Source organism: Rutidosis leptorrhynchoides, chromosome 3, assembly GCF_046630445.1.
Source record: "Rutidosis leptorrhynchoides isolate AG116_Rl617_1_P2 chromosome 3, CSIRO_AGI_Rlap_v1, whole genome shotgun sequence".
Lineage (NCBI taxonomy): Eukaryota > Viridiplantae > Streptophyta > Magnoliopsida > Asterales > Asteraceae > Rutidosis > Rutidosis leptorrhynchoides.
In genome coordinates, this window is record NC_092335.1 from 558820444 (window position 1) to 558844915 (window position 24472).

At 32.9% G+C, this 24472-nt stretch overlaps 1 protein-coding gene across 1 annotated transcript; it reads left to right on the plus strand.

The window, feature by feature from the left end:
* The first annotated feature begins 14883 nt into the window (after positions 1 to 14883).
* Positions 14884 to 20510, plus strand: LOC139898584 (beta-1,6-galactosyltransferase GALT31A-like). The gene is made up of 11 exons (XM_071881341.1): positions 14884 to 15017; positions 16558 to 16624; positions 16726 to 16787; positions 16871 to 17049; positions 17167 to 17230; positions 17935 to 18007; positions 18100 to 18220; positions 18304 to 18391; positions 18478 to 18603; positions 18691 to 18800; positions 20170 to 20510. Exons 1-11 carry the CDS (start codon positions 14884 to 14886, stop codon positions 20316 to 20318), a joined length of 1173 nt encoding a protein of 390 aa, XP_071737442.1. The 3' UTR covers positions 20319 to 20510.
* Positions 20511 to 24472: the final 3962 nt, after the last annotated feature.

A 24472-nucleotide genomic window follows, 5' to 3' on the forward strand; every position in this document is an offset into this window, starting at 1 on the left:
ACCGTTGAACCACTATAACCCTATATCACCACCTTTGTTAGACTCAACCACCAAAATTATACTATCATCGACCCATTTACATCTTGATCTCCTTGTTTCTGCTATCTGATCACACCACCACCATCATGATCGTTGTGGTCGTGTGGCTGCTATATTTTTTCTGTTCAAACCCAAACACCCATCTCTCTCGTTCTCCCTCTTAATTGAAACTGAGACGACCATCAAACACCCATTAAATCACGACAGAACCTCCACCTCGTTTGTTTCACTGTTTCTCTTCCAATCATTATAATTATTATTATTATTATTATTATTATCATTATCATCATTTTAGAATCATTATTATTATTATTAATAGCATTGTTTTTATAACAAATTATTGATTTTTAAAATAATACCAATTACAAATATATATAGGTTAATATAACTAGGTGTATAAATATTAATAAGTTTACAAAATAAATATATATAACATATAGCTGAAAATATAATATATAAATTTGTTTGATTCCGATTATATGTTTTAATATATATAACCGATATAGGTTCGTGAATCCGAGGTCAACCCTACACTTGTTAAATGACGCCATATGTATTTTTACTACAAAATAAAGTATGGTGAGTTTCATTTGTTCCCTTTTTAAATGCTTTTGCAATATATATTTTTGGGACTGAGAATACATGCACTGCTTTATAAATGTTTGACGAAATATACACAAGTACTTAAAACTACATTCTATGGCTGGATTATTAAACCGAATATGCCCCTTTTTAGTCTGGTAATCTAAGAATTAGGGAACAGACACCCTAATTGACGCGAATCCTAAAGATAGATCTATCGGACCCAACAAGCCCCATCCAAAGTACCGGATGCTTTAGTACTTCGAAATTTATATCATGTCCGAAGGAGGATCCCGGAATGATGGGGATATTCTTATATGCATATTGTGAATGTCGGTTACCAGGTGTTCAATCCATATGAATAATTATTTTTGTCTCTATGTATGGGACGTATATTTATGAGAACTGAAAATGAAATCTTGTGGTCTATTAAAATGATAGAAATGTTTATTTATGTTAAACTAATGAACTCACCAACCTTTTGGTTGACACTTGAAAGCATGTTTATTCTCAGGTACGAAAGAAATCTTCCGCTGTGTAATTGCTCATTTTAAAGATATTACTTGGGGTCATTCATGACATATTTCAAAAGACGTTGCATTCGAGTCGTTGAGATCATCAAGATTATTATTAAATCAATTATAGTTAGATATATTATAAAATGGTATGCATGCCGTCAACTTTCGTTGTAATGAAAGATTGTCTTTTCAAAAACGAATGCAATGTTTGTAAAATGTATCATATAGAGGTCAAGTACTTCGCGATGTAATCAACTGTCGTGAATCATTTATAATCGATATGGACTTCGTTCGGATGGATTATGACGGGTCTCTACCGTCCATATCGATTAGGACGGGTCTCTACAAATTATGTGATTATAAGTGTTAATATATATACTTGATATAGGTTCATGAATCCAAGGTCAACCCTGCATTGTTCAGTATTGTCGTATGAACATTTTTACTACAAAATATTGTATTGTGAGTTCATTTGCTCCCTTTTACTCTTTACATTTTTGGGACTGAGAATACATGCGCTGATTTTATAACTGCTTTATTAAATGCTTTCGAAATATATTTTGAGCTGAGAATACATGAAATGCTTTTATAAATGTTTGACGCGATATGACACAAGCAAAACATTCCTCGAATGAATTATTATGCAGATAGAAGTTCTGTGGATTATTATTGAATTAGGTGGACATGATAATTGCCACCAATTGATGTGAATATTTTCCCCTGATTATTATTGATTGATAACCTAAGAATTAGAAACTGGTATGACCCTAATTCACGCGAATCCTAAAGGTAGCTACCGGGTTTAACACCCCCACCCAGAATGTTCACTAGACGGAAGGGCTAGTGGGCGTGGTGTTTAGTACTTTGAAGTTTATATATTATACAGACGAGATGTTCTCTTTTGGGGATATTATTTATGTGCATTATATGTTAAGGTCGGTTACCAAGTCGAGCAATGAAAGTAAAGTGAATGTTATGTATCGAGAGAATGATTTTTATACACAAGTTATGTGTATTATTTTTGTGCACGAGATATGTGTACGGTTATTAAAAATCGCGAGGCAACCTACGGGGGAGAAAAGGATACGAACCTACTCTGCCAAGCATTATGAAAAATAGTTTAGTACACGAGATATGTGTACTGTATTTAAATCTTGTGGTCTATCAAAATGATGAATTTTATTGTTTATGACAAACCTATGAACTCACCAACCTTTTTGGTTGACACTTGAAAGCATGTTTATTCTCATGTATGAAAGAAATCTTCCACTATGCGTTTGCACATTTTAGAGATATTACTTGAAGTCATTCATGACATATTTCAAAAGACATTGCGTTCGAGTCTTTGGGTTCATCAGGAATATTATTAAGTCAATTAGAGTTGGATGTATTATGAAGTGGTATGCATGCCGTCAACTTTCGATGTAAAGAAAGTTTGTCTTTTAAAAACGAATGCAATGTTTGTAAAATGTATCATATAGAGGTAAAATACCTAGCGATGTAATCATATGTTATTGTATTCGTCCTTATGGATTAGGACAGTTCGTCTCAATTTTGGATTCAATCGTATATGTTTTATCGTATACAAATACAAATTTAGATTATTTACCCATTTTTTTCCCTTTTCCTTGAAAGGCAAGTTGTTCGAGATCATTTGCTCCGCACGCACATAATTTTGGGAGAAAATCCGAATCGCATTACAGAACCCGATTCTTTAACCATCTTGAGGGGCACGCGGACCGGGTCCTGAATGGATCCGGAAATAAAAAAAACCCTCAGGGTCAATCTGGAGCTTCATATTTTTGGCAGATTAATTAAGAGAGTGAGCTGAGCGAGGTTCGAACTCAAGACCTCAACCCTAGCCCCAAATAAAAGGAATGGATATACCACTCTTTTTTTAACGGCGATTTTTGCATCAGCGGATCATTTATTTCAACGATTCTCATCATTTACACTTAACACCCACGTTCGGACGAAAACTTGAACCCGATCGATGGTACCCGGGAACACATCCATACGGGCAGTGTCCGGGTAGAGGTCCGAGAACAAATCATGTAAAACCTCCCAGTCAGGCTTAATTTAATGAGACACCTTTTATCACGAAGAGATTTAAATTGGTGACCTCAACCCAAGCATTCCATGTAATGTGGGAGTGAACTTGGGAATTAATTGTGTGTGCAAAGATTCGAACCCGCATCTCCCCTTTGGAAATGATGGGTCAATCCACTACACCACAACCACAAGTTCGGGGATACCACTCTTTTGACTTGCTTCTTAAGAGCACACGGAGTGGTATCCCGTTTTCGACATGTTTTCACCTCGTAACGCCATCCCCCACCCTCACCCTCGTCAGCAGTGACCGGGTGTGCGCCCTAGGGTTTCGTCGCCCACGCGATGCACCATTTCAATTTTTGTTTGTTTTTCTTCTTTATATTATATGTTCTTTTCTTTGTGGTTTTCTTTCTTTTTCTTTCCTCATGAATTTCTAGTGTGATGCTTATTCCAGAAAGAAAATGAAAATGAAGAAGAAGATGAAGGTTGGGGAGATGGAGATAAATGAAGAAGAGTTTTGTAATTTTTTTTTTATTATTTTGATTTTTTGGTGTTTGTTTAAACTATGTAAAATTAGAACTTGGGTATGTTTGAGTTCGGTCTCAATTTCTATTCTTGTTAACGGTCTCTCACTAAAGAATTTTCATGAACAAGAGAAGTGAGACAAGGCGATCCACTTTTCCCATTTCTCTTCATTTTAGCTACGGAAGGTTTAAACATCCTTTCGAAAATAGCTTTACATTCAGGATTATTTAAAGGGGTGGAAATTGGGCGAGATCATGTCATTATTTTACATCTTTAATATGCTGATGATACTATCTTTATAGGTGAATGGAGTAGATCAAATGTGTATAGTCTAAGACACCTCCTCACTACGTATTTAGACATATGTCACCACTCTACGTATTTAGACATATGTCACCACTCTCCGTACTATTTTGTTTACCAAATTGTTTACTATTTTGGTGGCCGGGTATGAAAGCCGATATTGCTAAATACGTAGGAGAATGTTTGACGTGTTCTAAGGTCAAAGCTGAGCATCAGAAACCATCAGGTCTACTTCAACAACCCGAAATTCCGGAATGGAAATGGGAAAACATTACCATGGATTTCATCACTAAATTTCCAAGGACTGCAAGTGGTTTTGATACTATTTAGGTAATAGTTGATCGTCTCACCAAATCAGCACACTTCCTGCCAATAAGAGAAGATGACAAGATGGAGAAGTTAGCACGACTGTATTTGAAGGAAGTCGTCTCCAGACATGGAATACCAATCTCTATTATCTCTGATAGGGATGGAAGATTTATTTCAAGATTCTGGCAGACATTACAGCAAGCATTAGGAACTCGTCTAGACATGAGTACTGCCTATCATCCACAAACTTATGGGCAGAGCGAAAGGACGATACAAACGCTTGAAGACATGCTACGAGCATGTGTTATTGATTTCGGAAACAGTTGGGATCGACATCTACCGTTAGCAGAATTTTCCTACAACAACAGCTACCATTCAAGCATTGAGATGGCGCCGTTTGAAGCACTTTATGGTAGAAAGTGCAGGTCTCCGATTTGTTGGAGTGAAGTGGGGGATAGACAGATTATGGGTCCGGATATTATACAAGAAACTACCGAGAAGATCATCCAAATTCAACAACGGTTGAAAACCGCCCAAAGTCGACAAAAGAGCTACGCTGACATTAAAAGAAAAGATATAGAATTTGGAATTGGAGATATGGTCATGCTTAAAGTTGCACCTTGGAAAGGCGTTGTTCGCTTTGGTAAACGAGGAAAATTAAATCCAAGGTATATTGGACCATTCAAGATTATTGATCGTGTCGGACCAGTAGCTTACCGACTTGAATTACCTCAACAACTCGCGGCTGTACATAACACTTTCCACGTCTCGAATTTGAAGAAATGTTTTGCTAAAGAAGATCTCACTATTCCGTTAGATGAAATCCAAATCAACGAAAAACTTCAATTCATCGAAGAACCCGTCGAAATAATGGATCGTGAGGTTAAAAGACTTAAGCAAAACAAGATACCAATTGTTAAGGTTCGATGGAATGCTCGTAGAGGACCCGAGTTCACCTGGGAGCGTGAAGATCAGATGAAGAAGAAATACCCGCATCTATTTCCAGAAGATTCGTCAACACCTTCAATAGCTTAAAATTTCGGGACGAAATTTATTTAACGGGTAGGTACTGTAGTGACCCGAACTTTTCCATGTTTATATATATTAATTGAGATTGATATTTAAATGATTAAATGTTTCCAAAATGTTAAGCAATCAAACTTGTTAAGACTTGATTAATTGAAATATGTTTCATATAGACAATTGACCACCCAAGTTGACCGGTGATTCACGAACGTTAAAACTTGTAAAAACTATACGATGACATATATATGGTTATATATATAGTTAACATGTTTTTATTATAAGTATGTATCTCATTAGGTATTTTAACAATGAGTTATATACATAAAAATGAGACTATTAATTTAAGAAACTCGAAAACGATATATATAACGATTATCGTTATAACGTCTTACTAGGTACATATGAATCATATTAAGATATTGATACACTTGGTTAATTATGTTAAATGATAAGTAAATATATTATTAAGTGTATTAACAATGAAATACATATGTAAAAATAAGACTACTAACTTAATGATTTCGAAACGAGAAGAAAATGTAACGATTATCGTTGTAACGACATTTAACTGTATATACATCATACTAAGATATATTATATATCATAATATCATGATAATATAATAATTTAACATCTCATTTGTTATAATAAACAATGGGTTAACAACATTCAACAAGATCGTTAACCTAAAGGTTTCAAAACAACATTTACATGTAATGACTAACGATGACTTAACGACTCAGTTAAAATGTATATACATGTAGTGTTTTAATATGTATTCATACACTTTTGAAAGACTTCAAGACACTTATCAAAATACTTCTACTTAACAAAAATGCCTACAATTACATCCTCGTTCAGTTTCATCAACAATTCTACTCGTATGCACCCGTATTCGTACTCGTACAATACACAGCTTTTAGATGTATGTACTATTGGTATATACACTCCAATGATCAGCTCTTAGCAGCCCATGTGAGTCACCTAACACATGTGGGAACCATCATTTGGCAACTAGCATGAAATATCTCATAAAATTACAAAAATATGAGTAATCATTCATGACTTATTTACATGAAAACAAAATTACATATCCTTTATATCTAATCCATACACCAACGACCAAAAACACCTACAAACACTTTCATTCTTCAATTTTCTTCATCTAATTGATCTCTCTCAAGTTCTATCTTCAAGTTCTAAGTGTTCTTCATATATTTTACAAGTTCTAGTTACATAAAATCAAGAATACTTTCAAGTTTGCTAGCTCACTTCCAATCTTGTAAGGTGATCATCCAACCTCAAGAAATCTTTGTTTCTTATAGCAGGTTATCATTCTAATACAAGGTAATAATCATATTCAAACTTTGGTTCAATTTCTATAACTATAACAATCTTATTTCAAGTGATGATCTTACTTGAACTTGTTTTCGTGTCATGATTCTGCTTCAAGAACTTCGAGCCATCCAAGGATCCGTTGAAGCTAGATCCATTTTTCTCTTTTCCAGTAGGTTTATCCAAGGAACTTAAGGTAGTAATGATGTTCATAACATCATTCGATTCATACATATAAAGCTATCTTATTCGAAGGTTTAAACTTGTAATCACTAGAACATAGTTTAGTTAATTCTAAACTTGTTCGCAAACAAAAGTTAATCCTTCTAACTTGACTTTTAAAATCAACTAAACACATGTTATATATCTATATGATATGCTAACTTAATGATTTAAAACCTGGAAACACGAAAAACACCGTAAAACCGGATTTACGCCGTCGTAGTAACACCGCGGGCTGTTTTGGGTTAGTTAATTAAAAACTATGATAAACTTTGATTCAAAAGTTGTTATTCTGAGAAAATGATTTTTATTATGAACATGAAACTATATCCAAAAATTATGGTTAAACTCAAAGTGGAAGTATGTTTTCTAAAATGGTCATCTAGACGTCGTTCTTTCGACTGAAATGACTACCTTTACAAAAACGACTTGTAACTTATTTTTCCGACTATATACCTATACTTTTTCTATTTAGATTCATAAAATAGAGTTCAATATGAAACCATAGCAATTTGATTCACTCAAAACGGATTTAAAATGAAGAAGTTATGGGTAAAACAAGATTGGATAATTTTTCTCATTTTAGCTACGTGAAAATTGGTAACAAATCTATTCCAACCATAACTTAATCAACTTGTATTGTATATTATGTAATCTTGAGATACCATAGACACGTATACAATGTTTCGACCTATCATGTCGACACATCTATATATATTTCGGAACAACCATAGACACTCTATATGTGAATGTTGGAGTTAGCTATACAGGGTTGAGGTTGATTCCAAAATATATATAGTTTGAGTTGTGATCAATACTGAGATACGTATACACTGGGTCGTGGATTGATTCAAGATAATATTTATCGATTTATTTCTGTACATCTAATTGTGGACAACTAGTTGTAGGTTACTAACGAGGACAGCTGACTTAATAAACTTAAAACATCAAAATATATTAAAAGTGTTGTAAATATATTTTGAACATACTTTGATATATATGTATATATTGTTATAGGTTCGTGAATCAACCAGTGGCCAAGTCTTACTTCCCGACGAAGTAAAAATCTGTGAAAGTGAGTTATAGTCCCACTTTTAAAATCTAATATTTTTGGGATGAGAATACATGCAGGTTTTATAAATGATTTACAAAATAGACACAAGTACGTGAAACTACATTCTATGGTTGAATTATCAAAATCGAATATGCCCTTTTTTTTAAGTCTGGTAATCTAAGAGTTAGGGAACAGACACCCTAATTGACGCGAATCCTAAAGATAGATCTATTGGGCCTAACAAACCCCATCCAAAGTACCGGATGCTTTAGTACTTCGAAATTTATATCATATCCGAAGGGTGTCCCGGAATGATGGGGATATTCTTATATATGCATCTTGTTAATGTCGGTTACCAGGTGTTCACCATATGAATGATTTTTATCTCTATGTATGGGATGTGTATTGAAATATGAAATCTTGTGGTCTATTATTATTATGATTTGATATATATAGGTTAAACCTATAACTCACCAACATTTTTGTTGACGTTTTAAGCATGTTTATTCTCAGGTGATTATTAAGAGCTTCCGCTGTCACATACTTAAATAAGGACGAGATTTGGAGTCCATGCTTGTATGATATTGTGTAAAAACTGCATTCAAGAAACTTATTTTGTTGTAACATATTTGTATTGTAAACCATTATGTAATGGTCGTGTGTAAACAGGATATTTTAGATTATCAGTATTTGATAATCTACGTAAAGTTTTTTAAAACCTTTATCTATGAAATAAAGGTTATGGTTTATTTTAAAAATGAATGCAGTCTTTGAAAAACGTCTCATATAGAGGTCAAAACCTCGCAACAAAATCAATTAATATGGAACGTTTTTAATCAATAAGAACGGGACATTTCAAAATTGGCCACTGATCTAAAAACTGCCGAACAAATCAGCATTCTGTTAATCGATATCAAGAATCCCTAAAGGGAAAACGAAAAGAAGCAAATCTTGTGGATGACCTTGATACAAAAATCACTGAGCCAACTTGTGACTACTTTAATGAATAAATTTCTAATATCTATATATATATAGATATCCTATTATATGTTTCCGTTAAATAAATGGTTATAGATTTTCAATCTACACCATATCTAGTTTACTACATATTTCCTTATTATGTGCTATCATTTGTAGCATGTTTTGAATGTAATATATTGATGAATTATGTACTCATTATTTGTTTCTCATATTTTTTTTGAAGTTCATGATGTATACTGCTGGAGTAAAAAATCAGTCAAATGGTCAAGATATTTGTATTGCAGACAGTGGTGCCACTCACACCATACTCAAATCTAAAAAATATTTCACAGACTTGAAAGCAACGGAAGGAACTATACATACTATATCAGGTCCTGTGAACTTAATAAAAGGAATGGGAAAGGCAAAATTCATGTTACCAAATGGTACGAATTTTCTGATAAATAATGCCTTATTTTCTCCCATGTCAAAGAGAAATTTGTTAAGTTTCTCTCACATATACCAAAATGGATATGATTATCAGTCAGTGACAACAGAAAATAAAAAATATTTAAGTATCACTAATAAGAATCGTGTAATTGAAAAACTACCAAGACTTCATTCTGGTTTACATTATACACATATAAATGTACCTGAAGTAAATGTGGTAGTTAAAGAAAAATCATGTGATCCTGTAATGATCAGTTTGTGGCATGAGAGATTAGGCCACCCAGGATCAATAATGATGAAAAGAATAATACAAAATACACATGGACATCCATTGGCGGATCAAAAGATCCCTCATGATGCACTTATCCCATGTACATCATGCTCACTTAGAAAGTTGATAATAAGACCATCACCTCTTAAGGTCGAAAAAGAATCACCAATGTTTCTTGAAAGAATTCAAGGTGATATATGTGGACCAATTCATCCACCATGTGGACCATTTAGATATTTTATGGTTCTAATAGACGCATCTAGTAGATGGTCTCATGTTTGTCTATTATCAAGTCGAAATATGGCATTTGCAAAATTTCTTGCTCAAATTATTAAATTGAGAGCACATTTCCCTGATTATACTATTAAAAGGGTGAGACTAGATAATGCCGGTGAGTTTACGTCTCAAGTATTTAATAACTTTTGCATGTCTATTGGGATTATTGTTGAACATCCCGTTGTCCATGTGCATACACAAAATGGTTTAGCTGAATCATTAATTAAACGATTGCAGCTAATAGCTAGACCATTGATAATGCGAACAAAACTCCCAGTATATGTATGGGGCCATGCAATTTTGCATGCTGCGTCATTGATTCGCATTAGACCAAGCGCAAGTCATACATATTCTCCCTTGCAACTTGCTTTTGGCCATCAGCCAAATATTTCCCACCTTAGAACATTTGGTTGTGCGGTTTATGTCCCTATCGCACCACCACAACGCACCAAAATGGGTCCTCAAAGGAGGATGGGAATATATGTTGGATATGAAACATCTTCAATAATAAGATATATTGAACTCATGACGGGTGATGTTTTTACAGCACGTTTTGCTGATTGTCACTTTAATGAAACATTATTCCCTAGATTAGGGGGAGAAATAAAAAATAAAGAAAATGATGTTTCATGGTGTGAACCTCAATTAATGTATCTTGATCCTCGCACAAAAGAATGCGAGACCGAAGTTCAAAAAATAATGCATATGCAAGAACTTGCGAATAAATTGCCTGATGCATTTACAGATACAAAAAGAGTGACTAAATCATATATACCAGCAGCAAATGCTCCAGCTCGAATTGAAATTCTAAAAACTGGCAATAATGTCATTCTTGAGTCTTTGCCACGCCAGAAACGTGGGAGACCAATTGGTTCCAAAGATAAAAATCCTCAAAAAAGAAAATCAGCTGATAATGAGGTAAAAGAAAGTGTTCAAGAAGAACAACAAATCAATACTCCTTCTGCAGAGGAGATTGATGATGTCAATACGGAATTTTCAATCAATTATGCACATTCAAAAATATTATGGAACCGAAATGAAATGAAAAATCTTGATGAGATATTTTCATATAATGTTGCATATGACATCATGAATGATGATGATGATCCAGAACCAAAATCTGTCATGGAATGTCAAAATAGACATGATTGGGATCATTGGAAAGGAGCAATACGAGCTGAATTTGAATCGCTCAATAAAAGAAAAGTTTTCAGATCTATCATTCTCACACCTAAAGATGTGAAACCTGTGGGATATAGATGGGTTTTTGTACGAAAAAGAAATGAGAAAAATGAAGTTACAAGGTATAAAGCTAGACTTGTAGCTCAAGGTTTTTCTCAAAGACCAGGAATTGATTATGAGGAAACTTATTCTCCTGTTATGGATGCACTTACTTTTAGATACTTAATCAGCCTGGCAGTTTCTAAAAATTTAGAAATGCATCTCATGGATGTTGTGACTGCTTATCTTTATGGATCACTTGATAGTGATGTATATATGAAGATACCTGAAGGATTTAAGGTATCAGAAGCAACCAATGCAAAACCCAAAGAAATGTACTCAATCAAGTTACAAAGGTCTTTATATGGGTTGAAACAATCGGGTCGCATGTGGTATAAATGATTAAGTGATTACTTGATAAGTAAAGGGTATACCAATAATCTTATTTGCCCATGTGTTTTCATTAAGAAAACAACATCCGAATATGTGATCATAGCTGTTTATGTTGATGATCTTAACATCATAGGAACAAATAAAGAGATCCATGAAGCCATTCAACTTCTAAAGAAAGAATTTGAAATGAAAGATCTCGAAAAAACCAAGTATTGCCTTGGTTTACAAATTGAGCATATGCCTAATGGTTTACTTATACATCAAACAACATATACTGAAAATATTTTAAAACATTTCAATATGGACAAGGCAAAACCATTAAGTACTCCTATGGTTGTTAGATCACTTAATGTTGACACTGATCCATTTCGTCCCTGTGAAGATCATGAAGATATCCTGAGACCAGAAGTACCATATCTTAGTGCAATTGGAGCTCTTATGTATCTTACAAATTGTACAAGACCTGACATTTCTTTTGCAGTTAATTTGTTGGCAAGATTCAGCTCAGCTCCTACCAAAAGACACTGGAATGGGATCAAACACATATTTCGATACCTTCGAGGAACTACTGATTTAGGATTATTTTATTCTAACGAATCAAAACAAGATTTGGTTGGTTATGCAGATGCAGGTTATTTATCTGATCCACATAAAACTAAATCTCAAAATAGATATGTATTCCTAAATGGAGGTACCGCAATATCATGGCGTTCTCAAAAACAAACACTTGTTGCAACATCATCAAATCATGCCGAAGTGATTGCATTACATGAAGCTACTCGGGAATGTTTTTGGTTGAGATCAATGACACAACTCATTACTGATTCTTGTGGACTAGAACGCGATAAAAGTCCAACAACTATATATGAAGATAATGCAGCTTGCATAGCACAGATGAAAGAAGGGTATATCAAAAGTGACCGAACAAAACACATACATCCTAGATTCTTCTCATACACTCAAAATCTCATTAAGGACAACGTGATTGAAATGAGATATGTTCAGTCCAGCAAAAACTCTGCCGACCTTTTCACCAAAGCACTTCCAACTGCTATTTTCAGAACACACGTTCATAATATTGGCATGAGACATGTCCAGAAGATGTAACAATTCAGGAGTTGCCTACTTGAGGGGGAGTCAACTCTATGCTGCACTCTTTTTCCCTTAGCTAAAGTTTTATCCTAATGGGTTTTCTTTAGCAAGGTTTTTAACGAGGCAGTACTAGTTATTCTATAATAAAATTGTCATCCAAGGGGGAGTGTTATAAAAGTCATGGATGCTAATTTTATTATTATTATAAACATTGTATAGTAGTTTTTTTTAGTATATATATGTGTGTTATGAGCACATAAGGTGTACACCAAAAACATATATAAAACACCTACTTCTCTCATATTCCCTCTATATACTTATTAGTAGTCTACAGTCAATAACCAGGCCACTAAAGGAAGTTATAAGCCTACAAAATTATAACAACCTTTAGATAAATGTATAATTTTTAATTTCAACTATTGATTATGTCACATTTGTTTCTCTCTCCAAATCGACAATTGATTTCAACTTCAATAATTAATTAATTTGAATTAAGATTATTGATTTGGTAATTACTAATGCAAATAAAAATTACTTTCTTATTCTAATTATTTATTTATTTTATTAATACAATATTTTTATTATTGTAATTGTTGCTATTATTATTATTATTATTATTATTATTATTATTATTATTATTACTAAGAAATTTTGCAAAAAACACATGTTTAAACATATAGTAGAGTGTCGTTGATTGGGTGTTTTGTTACTGAAAATTATTTCGATTATTCGTGAGTTTCGGTTTATGATAAAGGGCGTGGTAAGGATAATCGAGAGTTTTAGGGTACATTTGATTGCCATTTAATTGAATAATTTAATATTTGAATGTTGAATCATTCTGTATTCAACGCGTTTATTTCTAATTTCCAAATTATATATAGTGCTGAATGGTTCCGTGATGAACAATTCAGAGTTGAACTACTTACTAAATAACAACTCCTATATCTTTTTACACATGCATCATATATCAATTTTATATCATTCACATTATTCATTCTAAATTATTATCTAGAAACGTTTTGAATTATTCAGATTATAAATGATTCAATGTTTATTATTATTTAAGTCAGCTCTATTTTTAAGTCAACAGCAAGCGTCGATTTATTGGCGTTTTGACTGCCGTATAGAGCTTAAATTGAATTCCATATAGGATTTAAAACCCATGGAAATTTAATTCTACCATTTTTATGGCGTCTCAATTTTATTTTTAATTTTATCCTACTATTTTTTTTTTAAAAAAAAATCCTACTTATTGGCCGGAGGTCCACTCGGAAGCAATCTCTTTATCCGGCGAATAGAGAGAGGAATGACTTTCTTTACGTTTGAGATTGTTTTCACTCTGGGTGGAGAAATGACTTGTTTTTATTCTCGGATAGAGGAAGGATTGTCAACATCTCACATCCTCCATACACCACTCATGTGGTATTGGGATTTGCTGTTGTTGTGTTTATTATTTTAAATTATTTTGAATGAAAGAGATGCTAGTAAAACAATGCTTTTTAAGTGATATAAAGATAACTATAGTATATTCATGAATAGATATTTGTTAAAGTATGTGTTTTTTATTTGAGGACTCTATAAATTAGGTTGGAGAATTTATTTTACTAGATTAAATTGAGAGAGATACGTTAGTAAAACGATGATTTTAGGCGATATAAGAGTTAATTGTATACATTCTTGAATAATGTGTGACAGTGAATATATGAGTTAACTTATAAAAAATATAGAAAAAGGTCTTTATCCTATATGTATTTATGTTGCATAAAATGAACGCTTGTTTCGTACGTTTGTAACCCTTTGTGTAATCATGCATCATTGGGATTCAAACACTAAAATATAACCACCGCTTTAAAATAAAGATCTCGAGCCAAACATGTTACCCACTATAATTTAAAAAATAATCCAAATACAACATAGTATCCATTTCACATAGAATAGAATTATTGCCTTAACATCTTAGGTGTCCAACGACACTAAAATTAAATTAAACTATATGACCTTTTTTCAAACTATAAACCTTACTTTAGCCGCATGTGTTCATTGATGTCTGATATACCTTTTTCAAACTCATTTCAATCTCCTTCAATCTTGCTGTTTTTTCTTGAAATCTCCTCCCATGAAGTTTCTTGTTCTTGTGTTTCATTACCAGCTGAAATACACAAGACCCAGATAAAAAAAGCACCAATCTTTTTGATTTTATCTTCATTATTAACATAAAGAAGAGATAAAGTTGTTATCTTTTTTACATTTTGGAGATGGGTTTGAGGTATGGGTCTAAACAGACCCACACCCACAAAAGTTGTCCTGGGTCTGCTTCTGGGGTATCTGCTACATTGGTTACATTCTTCTGCATTGTTAGTTTTTGTTTGGGTGTCATCTTCATAAACAGGTAAAATCTTGTAAACCCAATTGCAGATTTGCATTTTTGTTTTTTTTCTTACAATTTTGATTTTTTTGTATGCATTCTATATTATTTGTATTTATGTGAAATTAGATGGAAAATGTGTCTGATTTGTTGATGATATAATGTTTCATCTGTTTTATTGGTTGGTGGTCACTGTCTTGGAAGCTTACTTTGCCAATAAATGGGAATTATATGATTATATGATTATATGATTTGGTGTTAGCTGAATTACTTTACTCAGATTTAGGGTTTATGTTGTACCCAGTTTCTGGCCCAAGGCCCTGATCCTAATAAATGTGGATAATGCCTTTTCAAAGTTTAGATGATTTTTTTGTCCGACCCAATTAGCCAATTTGGATCTTCAAATTAAAAGATAGTGGCTTTTTTCTGGGTCATAATATTAATGTAATTTGGTAGTTTTTTTTTTTTTTTTTTTTTGAAGGTATTTTTGGTAGCACTTTTGAGCACATGAAATGAGATGTATATGTTGCAACTTGCAAACGCAATGTAGGAATGAGGTTTTATCAAAGTAGAATGTACTGATAAGGACTTGATCAGTTAATGGATAAGATTTTCAACCTCAATTGGTAACAAAGTGCACATGTGCCACATTAATGTGTGCATATACTCATAAGTAGACCTAGTAGTCAATATTGAAAAATGATTTTTTTTTTTTTTTTATTATTATTATTTATATATAATTTTAAGCCCAGCGCCTATGTAACTGGGGACTAGGGTTGCTAAGGTCGAGCATGATCAAGTTATTCGATCTTGTTCGAGTTAAACTTAATAAAATTACTAAAATATGAGATTCAACTGAGCTTGTTTAATTAAGCATGAGTTCCGGCAAACACATGTTAAGGATTAAGCACGATTGGGTTATTTGAGCTCATTCGAGTCAAGCTCAATCGACTTATGCGAGCTCGTTCTAGTTAAACTTTATAAAAATGAGCTTGAACTAAGCTTGTTTAATTAAGGTTGTGTTCAGGCGAACACATGTTAAGGATCAAGAACAATTGCGTTATTTGAGCGCATTCGAGTTAAACTTTATATTTCACCAAAGTTTGACCTTGCATGGAGCTTGTTTATTTAGGTATTGCTTCCTGGGAATACATTAGAGCTGAATGAAAAACCTCATTTTCAGTTTCAATACTGATTTGTAGAAGAACATTAAGATGATTAGCTTAAACTGCAATTGAAATTGTAGTTAAATTTGGGCGATATACTGATCTGAAGTAGAGCCAAATGTCACTACTTCTAAAATAAATAGAATAAGATAAGCTTATTCATATTCTTTGTAAAAAATGTTTTGTTTCAATTGGGTGAGCTTTCGTTTTAGTCAATCTGTTGAGTCCTCTAATTTTAATCGATGATGTATAATTAAGAGTTGTACAGATTCAGAAACAAATCATTAAGTGGAAAGTAAATAGACTAGTAATCTTCATTCATCTCCATCACCTTACAATAATTTGTGGACTTCATTCATTTTTAATTCTCAAACTCGTTACTTGTTTTACTATTCTAGGTTTGGCATCACTCCGGTTCACGACAAAATAAACGAGCTCCCTTCATTCTTAGACAAAGAAAACGAAGTACTTAATCGTAATATCGACTGCGCGAAAAAGGCAAGTGTTACCAATATATTATAGATGTCTATAGATTCTCATCTTCACCTCCAAGTCTCATATGTTAGTTATTGCAGGATTCTTCCATTGACATTTTCTCTCAAGTTTCACATACACATGATGTCATCAAGTAATTTTCTTCTCTCACAAAAACCCCATTTTTAAAATGTATTTCTTTCACTCATTTACACATCGAGAAACCACGATTTTCAGGAATCTAGACAAAACAATATCTTCCCTGGAAACACAGCTTGCCTCGGTTCGATCTGCTAAAAAACCGGTATCTGAGACATCAAATGGGCGTGAAAAGTTTTTCTTTTTTATGGGAATTATGACCGCATTTAGCAGCCGAAAACGAAGAGACTCCATCAGAGAAACATGGATGCCTCAAGGTTATATATATATATATATATATATATATATATATATATATATATATATATATATATATATTATGTGCATTCTTTTTTGTTGTATTGTGTAATAACTTTGCGTTTTTATTTATTTAGGAAAGGACTTACTGAGGTTGGAGAAAGAAAAAGGAGTTATAATACGGTTTGTCATAGGACATAGGTGGGTAAATCTCAAAAAGATTCAATTTAAGTATTTTGCTTCTTTTATGTTCCTAGTGACCAACTTTGATATGTCAAGATTAGCGGGTCAGCTGCTCAGGTAATGAGTCAAAATGGGTTGACTTACAAACACTTCTTTGTTTGATTGATGATTCACGCATTGATCAATTACACAAACAATGCTATTACAATGAAAATAATGACAATCTAAATTCTAAATCTTTGTATTAAACCAGTTTCAAAGGCTGTATGTACAGATACAGAAAACAAACTTTGGGCAAAGGCTGTATGTACAGATACAGAAAACAAACTTTGGGCAACTATCACTCTGATTAATCCTTTTGACCCATACACCTTTTAGCTAACTTTCTTATTTGACCCATTTTGAAAGCAACCCAGACCGACCAATAAAAGAGTACATGGTCAAAACTACAACCTCTTAAAAAGCAAGGTCTCAATATCCATAACTTGGGGAGTACTTGGATGTTGACCAAGTTTGACTTCAACCGATTTTGACCAATTTTCTAAGTAATTCCTAGTTTTGACCGATTTTCCGAGTAATCCCAATGTTTGGCCGAGTTTGACTGAGATTTAACAAGTTTGACCGAGTACTCTACTCCCAAGTTGCAAAAACCATGTACTCGTTGAGTAATTTCAAGTTCTGCAACCCTACTTAAAAGCTATATTGATGGGTTGGTGTTTCAGTGCAACATCAGATGGGCTTTTGGATCGTGCTATTGATGTTGAAGATGAACAATACAAAGACTTTTTAAGACTGGTATGATACACATTTCATAGTCTTGAAAACAGCATCTATATATCTCTAAATTAATTAATGCAAATTACACCATTCATTTAATTGTATTGCAGAACCATGTAGAAGGATATCATGAGTTGTCATCGAAAACTCAAATCTACTTCTCAACCGTTGTTGCCAAGTGGGATGCTGATTTCTATATCAAAGTAGATGATGATGTTCATGTCAATCTTGGTATCACAACTTAAAAATAAATCTTCAATATATTCTAATTTTTAAAAAACTCAAAGATTTAAATTAATGTTTGATTTTCCTAGGTATGATTGGCTCTACCTTGGTTCGTCACCGCTCAAAACCTCGTGTTTATATTGGATGCATGAAGTCAGGACCCGTTCTTGCACAAAAGTACGATGTTATAATTGTTTTTCGTTCGTTTTACTCTCCGTTTTTGTATAGTGTATCTTACTTATAATAACTCGTGATTTATGTAGAGGGGTCAAGTATCATGAACCAGAATACTGGAAATTTGGTGAAGATGGAAATAAATACTTTAGGCATGCAACAGGACAAATATATGCGATATCCAAAGATTTGGCAACATATATTTCAGTTAATCGGTTAGCATTCCTTGTTAAGTTTGTGATGTTTCTTCTATATTTTGTTTCAATTATTGATGTAAATTATTATGTATTGGTTTGTTTTAGTCACATGCTACATAAGTATGCAAATGAAGATGTTTCGTTAGGCTCTTGGTTTATTGGTCTTGATGTTGAACATATTGATGATCGAAGCCTGTGCTGTCAATCACCCCCTGGTAACTATTATCTACCCCTTGCGTTTATTGTTTTTGTAAGTATTAGTTTTAGATTCAACAACAACAACAACATACCCAATCCCACATGCGTGGGGTATGGGGGAGGTGAGACGTAGACAATCCTACCTCTATCTTTGGATAAAGAGAGGTCATTTCTCCACCCCGAGTGAAACACTCCAAGAATCGAGAAAGTCCTCCCTCTCTCTATCCGACGGATAAAGAGATTGCTTCCAAGGGGACCTCCGGCCAAAAGAAGAAAAAATAATCCAAGGAAAAATAAAAAAATAAAAAAACTATAAAAGTGAGTAAAAGAAAAATAAGCAATTAAATCAAAAGAGACTCCATGAAAATGGTAGTATCAGATTTTCATGGGTTTGAAAGCATGCCTGGAGTTCAATTTAGGCTATAAACGACAGTCAAGTCGCCAATAAATCGACGCTTACTGTTGACTCGCTTAATAGAGCCGTAATATATATATATATATATATATATATATATATATATATATATATAAAACGTACCTTAGTGTGCGATGCGGACCTCAATTCATATCAATAAATGCTGCACTAAAAGAACAATAAACATATATGACCACATACAAACAAGTGGAGATACTACCATTTGATATATATATATATATATATATATATATATATATATATATATATATATATATATATATATATATATATATATATATGTATGTATATATGTATGTATATATATATATGTATATATATATATATATATATATATATATATATATATATTAGTTTTAGATTCATTTTATTATATAGTAAGAAAGTAAGTGGAGATATCTTTATATGCTTGTATTACCATTGTTGTAAAAGTCGGCTGACGCGTCGCTCTGGGGACTAGTCCGTCCCGTTTTGCCCATTAACGCTTAAAGTTGGGTCAAAGTCGGTCTGAGTTTGGCTGAGTTGAGTCTGAGTCAGTCAAAGTCAAAATTTGGTCAAAGTTAGGTCAAATTGTAATACTTTTTAAAATTAGATTTTGTGTCCTATATGGCTGTATCTATGTTTGAAATATTTATGTTTTTTTTTTTTTTTTTTTTTTTGATATTTTTATACGTAATATATGTGTTTAATTTATTTATAAAAAGGGAACATTGGTCACCGCCCGTCTCGTCCCTCCAAGGTCGTGACCGACTCATCCCCGACTCGCGACTATTTCAATGTAGTTTTAGTGTCTATTCGAAATGATTACATCCTTGTTTCTGGCCTTCCATTTTAATGTAGTTTTAGTGATTTATACTATAAAATTAATCTATTTATGTTTCATTTACTAACTATAACTATAATTATAACTATCATTTAAGAATTGAATTTGTTCAATTTGAACGCACTAGATTGTGAGTGGAAAACGCAAGCAGGGAACATGTGTGCAGCTACTTTTGATTGGAGTTGTAGTGGCATATGCAAATCAGTTGAAAGAATGAAGGATGTACACCAATTGTGTGGTGAAGGTGATGATGCCATCTGGCACACCAGTTTCTAACTACTATATATCACTCTTCGACTCTCAACTTTTATCGGTATGATGATTTCTTACGCCCGAATTTTGCGAATATGTATCGGGACTGTTTGTAGATCATCAAAAAGACAAAAACTACTGATTTTGCACATAAGGGTAGTTCATCATGATCATACACTAGTTTTTTGATATATCATGAGCTTGTAAATCTAATTATTTGGGGTGAATGCCATTTCTTTTCCTTTTTCTTATCCACTATGTTTGCATTTTGAATATCATTTAAAAGATCCAAAAGGGCTCTTTTGTCGAATTAAAAGGATAACGTTTTCCTTGTTAGAACGAGTACTCAGATGTATGTGGTTAACCGTATTATTTAATGACCGTTTTACCTTTTCTATATAGATTTCAAGATATGGTGCTATTCAAATTTGAAACTGAAACCTATTGTGAGAACCAAGGTTGCAAAATTCGTTATTCGGGGATTAATCGATTGAGACTTTGAAATGAGTATTCGGAAATTCGGGAATTAATCCGATTGTATTTTATACATTTAAATGTTAAAATTCAAAAATTATATATTTAAATACAGAAGAAAACTATAAACAAACACATAAATACTAATATAATTGTCTAAAATTGTTCATTTTGTTCGAAAACTTTAAAGTTTTAGTTCAAGTTTATGCTATAATGTTGACCAATTTTGACTTTGATTACCACATCCGATTTTGACCCATCAATCTACGTTCGATTAATTAAACGAATTTTGAAAAATCAGAACGAATTGATCTTAAAAATGATTAATCGGGTATTAATCGATGAGTAATCGGGTTTTTACAACAGTGGTGAAGTGGTGAGAACCATTAGGCTACAAGTGTTTTTCAACATTATTTTTGTTAAATTAAAAATGTCGTCTCACTTGTTTAAAAGCAATGTAATGTTTAACAGTAAATTCACACAGCTTTCATTTTCGTTCCACATACATTTATTCGATACGGATAGTTTAGAAATATGTTGGTGAAGAATGGTAATCACATGACTAGTTTTCATTTGTGAAAGTTGCATATACATTCTGCTGTGAATTTGAAGCTTTAAACATAAAAAACGTGCATAACAAATGTAACAATCAAGATAGTAATGGGCAGGTGAGTGATGCGGTCACATAGCTAATGGCTCGTAAATCTTCAACCTTATATTTCTAATTCACATAGCTTATCTCTTGTGATTCATGTGATTTGGTTCACGTCCTTGGGTTACGGCAGTTCTTATAATACTACCCCATTTGAATGGAATTCCATAAGATTAAAAAATTCTAGAAAAAGAAAAAATATTAACTATGCACAAGTTAATTTAATATTAATAAAGAGTTAGTTACACTGATGGTGCCCGTGGTCTTGGTTAAATTATGTCGCTAATCCCTAACTCTTAAAAATTATATGCTTCATCCCTGTGATTTTAAGTTCAAACGGCGGTGGTCCCTGTGGTCTTGGTTAAATTACGTCGCTAGTCCCTAACTCTTGAAAATTATATGCTTCGTCCTTGTGGTTTTAAGACCAAACGGCGGTGGTCCCTGTGGTCTTGGTTAAATTACTTCGCTAGTCCATAACTCTTAAAAATTAAAATGCTTCGTCCCTGTGATTTTAAGTCCAAACGGCGTAATTTATACTTTTTGTTTTTAAGTTATCCATACTATTTATTTATCTTTTTTACTTTGTATCATGAATATCTAATATGAGTCTTGAACTCTTGACCTCTTTGGTCACAAAAATGTCATCTCATTTCACATGTTCAGAGGCTCAAGTGCTCAGCAGCATTTTAAAAAACTACAGGGACGAAGTATATAAAATTTAAGAGTTAGGGACAAGTGACGTAATTTAACCAAGACCACATGGACCACCTCTGTTTGGACTTAAAACTACAGGGACGAAACATATAATTTTTAAGAGTTAGGGACTAGAGACGTAATTTGACCAAGATCACAGGGACCATCGGTGTAATTAACTCTATTAATAAATTTCCAAATTAATATGAATATTATTATGAATTTTTAATTCTCTACGGAAATTAAACTTCATTAAATATTGTTAGGCACTAACGTACTTCTCAAAAAAATAATTTTTTTTATTTAAAAAAGTAACTTTATTTCTAAATTTTATTAAAAAAACGTTTAATTTTATTATTAAAAACTAGTGAAATGACCCGTGGAATCACGGGTCTGTTTAAACGAAACTGAATGATATGTTTTAGTTATTCAGTGAACGTAAATGCTAAAGTTATTCAGCTTAATGACCCGTGAAACCACAGAGTCCGACTAAGAAACTTATCAGCTGAACATTTCATCAAACACCTAAAATGTATATTAAACAGTCCACATCCAATCATAAGAAATAATATTAGCTGTCATTATATTTTAAAAGTGTAAATTAAAATATAAATTTAGAATTGAGTTCCTTCTGCCTGGCTTTATACTTTCACGTACTCAATTCAAAATAATTAATTAAAATAATTCAAAATTATTTAATTTTAATAATTAAAATAATTATTAATAAGATTTAATAATAATAATTAATTAATAAGATTTAATTTTAATTAAAAATTATTTAGATTAATGACATCACCCACCATGCTTAGATTTTTTTCTTTTTTTTTTGATTTTTTTAACAAAAGAATTAGTTTAATAATGACATCATCATTATAGGGTTTTAATATTAACTATAGATTATCACATGATCGATTTTTCTTATTTATAAAATAATTATCATTATCATTCTTAGTAATTTACCCATAATTTATTAGACCTATTTTGTGTCAAAACGTGTATATATGGCAGGGACACGCTAACCCTGTGTGCCGTAGCACCCACCAATCCCACCCTGAAAGAGACCTGTGCCGGAAAAGTACCTCCTCCCAGTACCCACAGTGGCGGCAAGAGCAATTTTTACCCCAGCTAGCTAGACCCCCGAAAACACTTCACAAATTCCCCCCGGAGGAGAAATAATTCCATGCGGAGCGCCCAGACTGAGAATCGAACTTGCGTCTTCCTTGTGTCAAAGCTTCCCCCACTGTGAGCCCAGGGATCAAAGGCATTGGTTACCACTGAGCTAGAAGAGTTTAGGGCTTTTTAGCCACTTTTATCATCAAATCACTTTTTCAGTTTTACGAAAGAAAAGAAATGTAGTGAAGAAAATAATATGAAAGAAAGTGAAATCCTTTCGATTTAGAAGGAACTGTTAGAAAGAAAATTAGGCACAGTTTTTCTTTTATTTTTTTTTATGTCTCTCCTGAAAAAACTTAACCAATTTTTTTTTTCCAGTTCATTTTTTTTCTTCTTTCCAAACTAAAATTCCGGAATAAAGGCTTGGAAAGTAGAGGGCTTCTTCATTTTTTTCACTTGCGTATTTGATTTTGACTCTCAAACTAAAACTTATCATTCTGTATCACTTAAGATAGATAACGAAGTGAAAAGGAAACTCAATAGGATTGAAACCACTTGAAAATGTAAACGTCTTAAACGACTAACCCATGCGACCTAACAAGAGAACTCCCCGGAAGTCAAGAAATCAATAGCCAAAAAATTGAGACTACCAATCTCCGCAAAACATATGAAAAGGATATCGTGAACATGACATAAAATACTCTTGATCAAATCCATCGTGATGCATATTATTAATAAAAAATGATTTAACTTTAACCACGTTAATCGTACGCATTAGTGGTTGCAGGTGCGTCGCTGCGGATGTCCCTAAAAGTAACCCATTTAGAAATGGAGCTACCGTTTATGTTCTCATATCATTGTCACCGTCTTCGTCTCAAAAAAATAGATAGATACCATGATTATTGAAGCATCAATAAAGTCAATATTCTATTTAGACCACTCCCTACCCGGGTGTGAAAGTAATCATCAATGATCGTTAAGGACAAACGAAGATAAGCAGCGGCTTGTTAACGGCTTCGTCAGTGGAGCCTGCAACGGTCCCGTCACGAACAAAAGTGGGTCCCAATGTTGACCAAAGTCCTTTTTAGCGAAAAATTGAATTTAAGAATGCAACAATAATATGTTGATAGCCGTTTGTTTTATTATCATTGTTTACAGAAAAAATAATTATTTTACAATATAAATATAGATACACGCATAGCTATATTTCTCACACAAAATATACTACCATTTCTTAGTGCTTTCT